Source organism: Sapajus apella, unplaced genomic scaffold (assembly GCF_009761245.1).
Source record: "Sapajus apella isolate SASKATOON/1434 unplaced genomic scaffold, GSC_monkey_1.0 scaffold28, whole genome shotgun sequence".
Classification (NCBI taxonomy): Eukaryota; Metazoa; Chordata; class Mammalia; order Primates; family Cebidae; genus Sapajus; species Sapajus apella.
The window spans coordinates 22,716,312-22,729,026 of record NW_022436968.1 but is presented as its reverse complement, the minus strand read 5'-3'; the positions used below and the strand labels follow the sequence as shown (position 1 = coordinate 22,729,026).

The 12,715-nt window shown below is 39.9% G+C and overlaps 2 protein-coding genes across 2 annotated transcripts in view; one reads left to right on the top strand and one right to left on the bottom strand.

Annotated features, from left to right (window-relative positions):
- Positions 1–12,715, bottom strand: part of SLC25A12 (solute carrier family 25 member 12) — a 237,288-nt gene that overhangs the window by 197,920 nt on the left and 26,653 nt on the right. The gene's annotated exons all lie outside the window — the stretch shown is intronic.
- Positions 1–12,715, top strand: part of HAT1 (histone acetyltransferase 1) — a 78,412-nt gene that overhangs the window by 56,787 nt on the left and 8,910 nt on the right. Inside the window, exon 9 of the mRNA XM_032292961.1 lies at positions 11,586–11,737. Within this exon, the coding sequence (XP_032148852.1) occupies positions 11,586–11,737 (152 nt within the window). The remainder of the gene's footprint in view (positions 1–11,585; positions 11,738–12,715) is intronic.

Below are 12,715 nucleotides of genomic sequence, written 5' to 3'. Positions count from 1 at the left end.
CAATTGGGGTTCTTCATGTTCTATGGCTTTGTACTTTTGCCAGCAGTTAGTGATTTTCTGTTGGGGGAAGCAGCAATGGTGGAAGGGTTTACAGTTTGCCTACATAAACTGGTTATAAGTAACGTATAACATAAACTGGTTGTAAGTAATATATAAAAGAAATCAGGAACAATAAACTGCGGAAGGCCACAGAGGCCTCTGGGGAGGAAGGTCTCTCTATGCCAGCATGTTCCCAAGTGCAGAGTGTCCTAAGCTCTGATATTCTAAACATAGTGCCCAAGGACATAACACTCCCTTGAAGCACTGGAACATAACCAGACATGTCCTTGCTGAGCCCGCTTCTACCAGCTGCGTTGTCTATTGATAAGCATATGCATTTAGCTCGTGAGAAACTCACATAAAGCGCCACTGCTGTCAATTTTATGTTTGATGCACAGCCTCTCTTCACCAATTCACCCTGCCACCTGCACTATAGATAAAAGTGATTGTGTTCAATAAATATTGTGGAAACCAGCATTCAGGGCCTTTGCTGCCTCCAGTAAAAAGTGATGGTCCCTGGTCTCACTTTCACTATTGATCTTTTGTCTCGTTCCTTTGTCGCCACGTAACTCAGGGTACCCATGGATAGAGTGTGGGGAATGGTTCCCTATAATCTTCATTCTCAGGCAATCTCTTGCCTGATGCTAGAAATTTCTTCTTTTTACAGGCTGTAGGTTACCTACAACCTCCATTCTCCACTCTTCTTCTTCCTTGTCTGGCCTTCTGCTTTTCAACTTGGAGCTGTGCACTGATCTGCTTGGGGAATATGCACTACCTTGCTTAGCCTTTGTGGCCTCCCTTTCTCCTTCCTTTAGGCACAGAGGCTCTGGCAAAGCAGCATCTCAACCATATATGAGTCTTGAAAGTCCTCCAACTTTGTTCTTTTTCAAAATTATTTTGGTTATACAAGGTCCCTTGCATTTCCATAAAAATTTTAGGATAAGCTCACCAATTACTGCCCCCCCCCCAAAAAAAGTCCCTTGAGTCTTGATAGGGATTGTACTGAATCTGTAATTAATTTGAAGAAAATTCCCATTTTACCAATTTAGAATCCTCTAATCCAAGGGTCCCGAAACCCTGGGCCACGGACTGGTACTGGTCAAGGACCTGTTAGGACCGGGCCACACAGCAGGAGGTGATTGGTGGGTGAACGAGCATTACTGCCTGAGCTCTACATCCTGTCAGATCAGTGGTGGCATTAGATTCTCATAGGAGCACAAATCCTATAGTGAACTGCGCATGTGAACATACAGGTCAAATCTAACTAATGCCTGATGACTGTATTATTCAGAGGTAAAACAGTTTCATCCAGAAACCACCCCTTTTTTGTTCCCCTCACCCCCAGGGAAAAATTGTCGTCTGCAAAATCAGTTCCTGGTGCTAGAGATTTTTGGCACTTCTGGTACCAAAAAGGTTGGAGACCACTGCTCGAATCCATTAATATGAAATGTCTTCAGCTAGACATGGTGGCTTGCACGTGCAATCCCAGAACTTTGGGAGGCAGCATCAGATGGATCACTTGAGCCCAGTAGTTCAAGACCAGCCTAGGCAATATGGGGAAACCCCATCTCTACAAAATATACAAAAGTTAGCCAGGCATGGTGGCAAGTACCTGTGGGCCCAGCTACTCAGGAGGCTGAGCTGGGAAGATCACTTGAGCTCAGGAGGTCAAGGTTGCAGTGAGCTAAGATCATACACTGCATTGCAGCCTGGGTGAGTGAGACCCTGTCTCAAAAAGAAAGAGAGAGAGAGAGAGAGAGAGAGAAAAGAGAGAGAGAAAGAAAGAAGGAAAGAAGAAAGAAAGAGAAAGAAAGGGAGGGAGGAAGGAAGGGGAAGGAAGGAAGGATCTCCGTTTTGTTGGATCTTGTAAAACTTTTCTCAACAGTGTCATTTTTAATATGTAAGTTTTGCATTACTTTTGTTAACTTTATTTGTAAATATTCTTTTCGACACTGTTGGGAATGAGATTATTTTCTTAATTTCGCTTTTGGATCATCGATTGTTTTTTAGTATGTAGAAATACAGTTGATTTTTATATATTGATCTTCTATCTTGCACCCTTGCTGAACTTGTTTATTAGTTGTAGTTTTTTGGTTAGGATTTTCCACATACAGAATCACATTGTCTGTAAATAAAGACGTTTCTACTTCTTCCTTTGCAGTCAGATGCATTTTCTTTCTTTTTCTTACCTGATTGGTTAGCTGAGAACTCCAATAAAATGGTGACTAGAAATTGTGAAAGCAGACATGCCTTGCTCCCAGTTTTAGAGGGAAAGCATTTGGTCTTTCACCATTGTGGGTGATGTTAGCTATAGCTTTCATATGTGTTCATTATGAAATTGAGGCAGTTCTCTTCTATTTCTAGATTGTTGAGCATTTTTATCATGAATCGATGTTGGATTCTGTCCAGTACTTTGTTCTGCATCTGTTGAGTTTTTCTTATTTATTTTGTTAATATGGTGTGTTACATCATTTGATTTTTTTGGATGTTAAACCAACTTTGCACTTCTAATATAAATCCCATTTAGTTCTGGTATGTAATTTATTTTATATATTGCCATATTTTGTTGCTAATATTTCTTGAGGACATTTGTATTTATATTCATGAAGGATATTTATTTGTAGTTTTTGTCTTAGCTCCTTAGTGTCAGGGTAACTCTGGCCTCATAGAATGAGGTGGAAAGTGTTTCCTCTATTTTCTTTCTTTCTTTTTTTAATGGAGGTGGAGTCTCACTCTGTAGCCCAGGCTGGAGCGCAATAACGTGATCTTGGCTCTCTGCGACCTCCGCTTCCCAGGTTCAAGTAATTCTCCTGCCTCAGCCTCCCGAGTAGCTGGGACTGCAGACCTGCACCACCACCCCCGGCTAATTTTTGTATTTTTAGTAGAGGTGGGGTTTCATGAACATGTTGGCCAGGCTGGTCTTGAATGCCTGATCCCAGGCAATCCGCCCACCTCGGCCTCCCAAAGTGCTGAGATTACAGGCATAAGCCACCACGGGCCTGGCTTCTTTCCTCTGTTTTTTAGAATACTTTGTGAAGGATTGTCATTATTTCTTCTTCAGATGTTTCATGGAATTTACCAGTAAAGTCATCTGGTTGTAGACTTGTCTTTCTGGGAAGATTTTTAGTAATTAAATGTCTTTGTTATAGTCAGTTTACATAGTCATTTACTTTTTGAGTCATTTTGGTAATTTGTGTCTTTCTAGAAGCCATTTCATCTAAGTTGTCTAATTTGTTGGCATAAAGTTCATGGCATATTTAATTTCTGTAAAGTTGGTAGGAATACCCCTTCCATGCCTGATTTTGGTAAATTTTGTTTTTTCTTTTTTTTCTTCTGTCATTCTGACTAAAGGTTTGTCAGTTTATTGATCATTTCAAAGAACCAACTTTGTGTTTATGTGAACTTGTCTATTTTGTTTTCTTTTTCACTGATTTCTACACTTATTAATGTTGCTTCTTATTGCCTTGGGTTTAATTTGCCCTTTTCTAGTTAAGATTGAATCTTAGGTTATTGATTTGATGTCTTTCTCCTTTTTTCTTTTTTTTTAGACAGAGTCTCACTCTGTTGCCCAGGAGTGTAGTGGTGCAACCTTCTCCTCCCAGGCTCAAGTGATTCTCATGCCTCAGCCTCCTGAGCAGCTGGGGCTACAGGCATGTGCCACTGCACTCAGCTCATTTTTGTATTTTTGGTAGAGACAGGGTTTTGCCTTGTTGGCCGGGCTGGTCATGAACTCCTGGCCTCAAATGATCTGCCCACCTCCCCCTCCTAAAGCGCAGAGATTACAGGTGTGAGCCACCATGCCTGGCCTTTCTTCTCTAATACAGACATTTAAGTAGCTAAATATTTACACATCATATACATTTATATGTAAATATAAGCATTGATTTAGCTGTGTGTTTTCTTTTTCATTCAGTTCAAAATATTTTTTAATTTTCCTTGTAATTTCTTTTTTGATCCACGGGTTTTTAAAAGCCTGTTGTTAAGTTTCCAAATAATGTGGATTCCCATGTTTCCTTCTGTAAAGTTTGAATTTAATTCCACTGTTGTTAAAGAATATGTTTTTGTATGACTTTGATCCTTTTTCATTTATTTATATGATTATTTTATATTTAATTTTTACATTACCTTCCAGTGAACCTTTTTCATTTATTCTGTTTGTCTCTCTATTTATCTATCTACCCACCTACCTACCTACTTCCCTATCTCTATCTTTTGAGGCAGGGTCTTGCTCTGTCGCTCACATTAGAGTGCAGTGCCACAGTCATGGCTCACTGTAGCCTCAACCTCCTGGCCTCAAGTGATCCTCCTGCCTCAGCCTCCCAAGTCGTTGGGCCATCACCCCCAGATAATTTTTAAATTTTTTGAAGAAATGGGGTTTTGCCGTGTTGCCCAGGCTGGTCTGGAACTCCTGGGCTCAAGCAACCCTCCTGTCTTGGCCTCCCAAAGTGCAAGGATCATGGGTATGAGCCACCACGCCCAGCCCGTTTTCATTTACTGAGTTTTGTTTTATGTTCAGACTTAGGGGTCAGGAAACTTTTTAAGGATGGATAGTATTTTGTGCTTTGCAAGCTAGACACAGTCTCTGTTGCATACTCTTGTTTGTTGTTGTTGTTGTTGTCGTCTTAACCCTTTAGAAACCATTCTTAGTTCACATGCCATACAAAAACAGGCCACGGGCAAGATTGGCCCATGGGCCATCATAGTTTATTGATCCCTGGCCTAACATGAAGTCTTTCCTGGATGAATATTCCTTGTATACTCATAAAGAACATGTATTTTGCTGTCATTCGGTAGAATGTTCTATAAATATCAATTGGGCCAAGTTGGTTGATAGTGCCGTTCAAGCCTTCTGTATCTTTGCCAATTTTCTAATTGTTCTATCCGTTATTGAGAGTGCAGTATTGAACTTTCACACTATTTCTGTTGAATTATCTATTTTTCCCTTTAATTCTGTCAGTTTTTTCTTTATGTATTTTGGGGCTCTGTTGTTAGTTGTGCATATGTTTATAATTGTACTATCTTCCTGATGAATGAACTTTTTTTGTCATTACAAAATGTGCCATTTTTTGTCTTAAACTCTTTTAAAAAAAAAAAAAAATAGAGACAGGGTTTTGCCATGTTGCCCAGGCTGGTCTCAAACTCCTGAGCTGAAGCGATCTACCAGCCTTGGCCTCCCAAAGTGTTGGAATTATAGGCGTGAGCCACTGCATCTGGCCTTAAACTCTGTTTGCCTGATATTAACGTAGCTACTGTAGCTTGCATATTGTTTGCATGGTATGTGTATATGTGTGTTTGTGTGTGTGTGTGTATGTATTATTAATTTTTTTTTCATATGAAGTCTCACTCTCTCACCCAGGCTGGAGTGCAGTGGCACAGTCTAGGCTCACTGCAACCTCCACCTCCCAGGTTCAACTGATTCAGCCTCTCAAGTAGCTGAGATTACAGGTTCCCACCACCACACCCAGCTCATTTTCATATTTTTAGTAGAGCCAGGGTTTCACCATGTTGGTCAGGCTGGTCTGAAACTTCTGACTTCAGGTGATACACCCTCCTTGGCCTCCCAAAGTGCTGAGATTACAGGCATGAGCCATAACGCATGGTCATCTTTTTTTATCATTAAACTTGGAACCGATGCATTTTGAATCTAAAATGTTTCTCTTGTGGACCGCATATAGTCAGATCTTTTAAAATTCAGTCTGACAATCTTTGCCTTTTGATTAGAAGATCTTAATAGACATACATTTAATGTAATTATTACTGTGCTTGGAATTAGGCCTGCCATTTTGCTGTTTGTTTTCTATATGTCTCATTTCTTTTTGTGGGGAGTGGGGACAGGGTCTTACTCTGTCAGAGTCTGAAGTCCAGTGTCATGATCACGGCTTACTGCAGCCTCAAACTCCTGGGCTCAACTGTCCTCCCGTCTCAACCTACTGAGTAGCTGGGACTACAGTTGTATGATACCACACTTTCAGGTAATCCTCCTGCATTGGCCTCTCCAAGTGCTGGGATTACAGGTGTGAGCCACCGTACCCAACCCTTTTTGTTATTTTGTTTCTTTTCCACTGCCTTCTTTTGGGTTAAATAATATTTTCTAGTGGACCATTTCAATTCATTTGTTGGTTTTCTTAACTTACTTTTTTTATTTTCTTAGGCTAGGCTTAGTGACTAATGCCTGTAATTTTTGACTAATGCAGAAGAGGGAGAATCACTTGAGGCCAGGGGTTTTAGACCAGTCTAGGCAACATAGCAAGAAATCATCTCTTTTAAAAAAAAAAAAAGAAAGAAAGAAAGAATAAAGAATTAGCAGGGTGTGTTGGTACACACCAGTAGTCCTAGTTTTTTTTTTTTTTTTTTTTTTTTTAAGGCAGGGTTTTACTCCTTATTGCCCAGCCTGGAGTGCAGTGGTATAATCTGGGCTCCCTACAACCTCTGCCTCCCCATTTCAAGCATTTCTCCTGCCTTAGTCTCCCAAGTAGCTCGGACTTCAGGCACATGCGACCAAGCCTGGCTAAAATTTTGTATTTTTTGTAGAGACAGACTTTTGCCATTTTGCCCAGGCTGGTCTCAAACTCCTGAGCTCAAGCAATCTGCCTGCTTTGGTCTCCTAAAATGCTGGGATTACAGGCATGAGTCACTGTCCCTGGCCACATCTTTATATATTACACTGTTTTATAATTATTGTTTTATGTAATTGTCTTTTTTGTTTGTTTGAGACGGAATTTTGCTCTTGTTACCCAGGCTGGAGTGTAGTGGTGAAATCTCGGCTCACTGCAACCTCCACCTCCCTGGTTCAAACAATTCTCCTGCCTCAGCATCCTGATTAGCTGGGATTACAGGTGCCTGCTACCACGCCAGGCTATTTTTTTGTATTTTTAGTAGAGATGGGGTTTCACCATGTTGGCCAGGCTGGTCTCAAACTCCTGACCTCAAGTGATATGCCCGTCTCGGCCTCCCAAAATGCTGGTATTACAAGTGTGAGGCACCATGCACCCGGCCTATGTAATTGTCTTCTAAATTAGCTGAGAGAAGAAAAGAGACAAATAACTTATATTAACTTTTTTATATATGTTTATGAGTATTCTTAATTTCTTCATGTGGATTTCAGTAGTGCCATGTTCTTTTAGCCTGAAGGAGTTCTTTAATATTTCTTTTGGGCAGGACTGCTAACAGCAGATTTCCTGAGTCTTTGGTTTTCTGAGAATATCATCTTTATTTCACCTTTATTTTGAAGGATAGTTTTGCTAGATACAGAATTCTTGGTTGATAGGTTTTCTTTCTCCTGTCGATACTTTGAATATGTGTCATCCCACTGACTTCTGACCTTCTTGGTTTCTAATGAGTCATTTTTCTCTTGCTGCTTTTCTCTTTCTGTTTCTCTCACTTTTGACCGTTTGATTATGATATGTTTGGGTGTGCAATTCTTTATGTTTTTCCTAGTTAGAAGTTTGAGCTTCCTAGATGTGTTGACTAGTGTTTTTCATCACATTTGGGAAGTTTTTTTTACCATTATCTCCAAACATTTTTTTCTGTTTGTCTCCTCTCTTATATGCTTGAACAATTTTAATATAGGGTGGTGTCAGAGTTCAGTTAATATTTTATAAAGCAGGGGAGAATAGGTAAGAAGAATGAGTTAAAAAAGGTTATTAGTTGACAAAAGTACTGGTGGAAGCAGACAGCAGAAGTAAATGTCCTGCAGGTTCCTGGGTGGCTTGTTTAACTGGATGATGCAGCTGAAAGTGGGAAAGACTGAAGAATGAAATAGGGTGACAAATTACCTAACAGTCTCCATTCTTAGTAGATCATAATTTCATCCCAAACTGATGCTGGAACTTGATTTCAGTTCTTACTTATTTTAAAGTCATAGTCAAATAGCACTTAATAACTACATGCATATGATGTTAATAATTAACTGTTGCATAGATGCATAAAAAAGGTATTTACTATATATAAGTTGAATGAATCAGTGTGTTTCTTGGACATAAGACATTACCCTGTCTCAGGCTTTTTTTAAAAAAATTGCTTTATTGGTATACAATTAACATACCATACAGTTCATTCACTTAAAGTAGACAGTTTTAAGATGATATTTATAGCACAACCATCACCATAATCTTTTTGTTTGAAACAGTCTCGCTCTGTCACCCAGGCTGGAGTGTAGTAGTGTGGCTCACTGCAACCTCTGCCTCCTGGGTTCAGGCAACCCTCATGCCTCAGCCTCCTGAATAGCTGGGATTATAGGCATGTGCTACCACACCCGGCTAATTTTTGTATTTCTAGTAGAGACGGTGTTTTGCCATGTTGGGCAGGCTGGCCTCGAACTCCTAGCCTCAAGAAATCTGTCCACCTCCGCCTTCCAAGGTGCTGGGATTACAGGTGTGAACCACCAGGCTCTAGTGAATAATCTAATTTTGGAATATTCTTTTCCCCCAAAAAGAACCCCCAAAAGAAATCCCCATTAGCACTCCTTTCCTTCCCTCGACGCCCATCCTTAGGCAACCACTAATCTACTTTCTGTCTCTATGAATTTGCCTATTCTGACATTGGAATCATACAGTATATGACTAGTTTCTTTCACATAGCATAATGTTTTCAAGGTACATTCTTAAAGCATATACCAATACTTCTTATTGCCAAATAATACTCCATTGTGTGGTTATATCATTTTATTTATTCGTTGGTCAGTTGAACATTTTAGATTGTTTCCCCTTTTTGGCTCTTATGAATGACTAATGCTACTCTGAACAGTCATATACAAATTTTTAGGTGGACCTGTGTTTTTGTATCTCTTGGGTATATACCTAAGACTGGAAATTATGGGAAATACGGTAACTATGTTTAACTTTTTGAGGAATCACCAGACTGTTTTCCAAAGTGGCTACCCCATTTTACATTTCCATTACCAGTGTATCAGGGTTTCAATTTCTCCACATCCTCATGAATACTTGTTACTGTGTTTTTAATTCTAGCCATCCTCGTAGGTATGAAGTGGTATATCATTGTGGTTTTGATTCACATTTCCTGTGACTAGGGAGGTTGTGCATATTTCTATGTGCTTATTATCCAGTTGTATATATCTTCTTGATAAATGTCAATTTAGATCCTTTGCCCATGTTTTAGTTGGGTTGTCTTTTTCTTACCAAAGTTTAAGAGTTTTTATAGTCTAGATACAAGTCCTTTATTAGATACATGATTTGCAAATAGTTTCCCATTCTGTATGTTATTTTTTTCATTTTCTTATTGGTATCATTTGAAATACAAGAATTTAAAATTTTAATATCGCTTAGTTTATTTTTTCTTTTGTTTTATGCTTTGATCTCATTCCAAGAAACCATTGTCTAACCAAAGGTCATGAAAATTTACTCCTGTGTTTTATTCTGAGAGTTTTATAGTTTTACCTCTTAAATATGGGATTATGATCAGTTTTTGTTTATTTTTATGTATGGTGTGAGGAAAGGGGATCCAACTTTATTCTTTTGATAATAGAGATCCAGTTGTCCCATCACCATTTGTTAAAAAGACTCTTCTTTCCCCCATTGAATTGTCTTGCGTCCCTCTCCAAGATTAATTGACCATAAATCTATGGTTGTACTTCTGGACTGTCAGTTCGCTTCCATTTATGTATATGTCTGTCCTTAATGCCAGTGCCACATGGTCTTGATTATTGTAGGTTTGAAATAAGTTTTGAAATCAGAAAATGTGAATCCTCCAAGTTTTGTTCTTTTTCTTCCTTTTTTTTTTTTTTTTTTTTTTGAGACAGAGTGTTGCTCTGTTGCCCAGGCTGGAGTGCAGTGGCACAACTTCAGCTTACTGCAACCTCTGCCTCCCGGATTCAAGCAGTTCTCCTGCCTCAGCCTCCCAAGTAGCTCAGATTGCAGGTGCCTGCCACCATGCCCAGCTAATTTTTATATTTTTAGTAGAGACGGGGTTTCACCATATTGGCCAGGCTGGTCTCAAACTCCTTACCTCATGATCTGCCTGCCACCACGCCCAGCTAATTTTTATATTTTTAGTAGAGATGAGGTTTCACCATATTGACCAGGCTGGACTCAAACTCCTTACCTCATGGTCTGCCTGCCACCACGCCCAGCTAATTTTTATATTTTTAGTAGAGACGGGGTTTCACCATATTGGCCAGGCTGGTCTCAAACTCCTTACCTCATGATCTGCCTGCCTTGACCTCCCAGAGTGCTGGGATTACAGGCATGAGCCACAGCACCCAGCTTGTTCTTTTTAAATACTGTTTTGGCTGTTCTGGGTCCTTTGCCTTTCTGTATGATTTATTTGTTTTACTGTTTTTTTTTTGTTTGTTTGTTTTTGTTTTTTTTTGAGACAGAGTCTTTGACACCCAGGCTGAAGTGCAGTAGTGCAATCTTGGCTTACTCACTACAAACTCCGCCCCCAAGGCTCAAGTGATTTTCATGCTTCAGCCTCCTGGGTAGCTGAGATTACAAGTATACACCACCAAACCTGGCTAATTTTGGGGGGGGGAGGGTTTGGAGACGGAGTCTTGCTCTGTTGCCCAGGCTGGAGTACATGGTGCAATGTCAGCTCACTGAAACCTCCGCTTCCTGGGTTTGAACAATTCTGCTGCCTCAGCCTCCTGACTAGCTGAGATTACAGGCATGCACCACCATGCTTGGCAAATTTTTGTATTTTTAGTAGGGTCAGGGTTTCAGCAGGCTGGTCTTGAACTTCTGACCTCAGGTGATCTGCCCGCCTTGGCCTCCCAAAGTGCTGGGATTACAGGCATGAGCCACTGTGCCTGGCCTAATTTTTATATTTTTAGTAGAGATGGGATTTTGTCATCTTGGCCAGTCTGGTCTCTTAACCACTGGCCTCAAGTGATCTGCCTCCTTCAGCCTCCCAAAGTGCTGGCATTACAGGTGTATGCCACTGTGCCTGGCCTGTTCATCTAAATCTCATTTATATAGCTACTTTAATTGGAATCAAAACTAAGATGCATGTGATAATCATGCCAGTTAAAAAGTTTAAATTTGAGGCCGAGCACAGTGGCTTATGCTTATAATCCTAGCACTTTGGGAAGCTGAGATGGGTGGATTGCTAGAGCCCAAGAGTTCGAGACCAGCCTGGGCAACATGGTGAAACCCTGTCTCTACAAAAAACACAAAAATTAGCTGGGTGTGGTGGCGGGAGCCTGTAGTCCTAGCTACTAAGGAGGCTGAAATAGAAGGATCACCTGAGCCTGGGAGGTTGAGACTGTGGCGAGCCATGATCATGCCACTACACTCAAGCTTCAATGACAGAGTGAGACTCTGTCTCAAAGAAAAAAAAAGTTTAAATTTGAAATGGGTAGCTCTTGATTCACAAATTTTAATACAAATGTCTTTGCAAGAGGATTGGATTTATTATTTTGACAAAGATAATTTATAAGGAATAATTTTTTCATGTTGGAACTTTTGTATGTGATAATTTTTTTTAAGAATATTTGCCTACCTAGCCTAGCATATATGTTGAGATTGCAAGTGATGAAGAAATTCTGTTGAGTGTAAAGGAAATGTTAATGTTGTTCTGCTTTATTTATCCAGCGGAAGATCCATCCAAAAGCTATGTGAAATTACGAGATTTTGTGCTTGTGAAGCTTTGTCAAGATTTGCCCTGTTTTTCCCGGGAAAAGTTAATGCAAGGATTCAGTGACGATATGGTGATAGAGGCACAACAGAAGTTCAAAATAAATAAGGTATTAATATTTTGTAGGAGGAAAACAGATTTAAATTACAAACAAATTTTAAAAAGAATACACTTGTGGGAAGCAGAAGTGGTTAACAGTACAGGCTCTGAAGCCAAATTGCCTGGATTCAGATCTAGCTCCACGACTTGCTGTGTGATTCATGGCAATTTAATTTACCTCTTTGTGCCTCAGTTTTTTCATTAATAAAATGGGAAGATAATAGGTGTTATTGCCATATTAAACATAGTAAGCAGAAGAAAGATGGATAATAGGATCTTATTTTTGGTCTTAAAAGTACTTGTGCCACTGAGGACATTATTGATGGTAAGAGGGGTTGAAGTAAAACACGTATGTCATCTAATATACTTCTCTGTATTTATTTACATTTTAAAGTGGTAAATGTCTTAAGATAGGTGCAGAAAAAAATAATATGGAAGTTCAGAGAAGGGAGTTTATTACATTTATATAAGCAAGAAAATCAGTGGTTATTTCATAGAAAGGGTGGCATTTCATGTAAACCTTGAACAATGTGTAGCATTTGGATTATGAAAGTATGTGGGAGGCTGGGCACAGTTCCTAACACCTGTAGTACCAGCACTTTGGGAGGTCGAGGCAAGCGGATCACAAGGTCAGGAGTTCAAGACCAGCCTGGCCAATATGGTGAAACCTGTCTCTACTAAAAATACAAAAATTAGCCAGGCATAGTGGCGTATGCCTGTAGTCCCAGCTACTCAGGAGGCTGAGGCAGGAGAATTGCTTGAACCTGGAAGGGGGAGGTTGCAGTGAGCTGAGATTGCACCACTGCACTCTAGCCTGGGCAACAGAGCAAGACTCTATCTCGAAAAAAATAAAGTATGTGGGATGAAGGGTATTCCAGTAATGACCAGCATTTAATACTATTGACCACCCTTCCTCCCTTGGCTTCTAAAGTACCATAGTTCCTGCCTTTTTACCTACCACTGTGATTGTCTTTTTTGAAATGCTTTG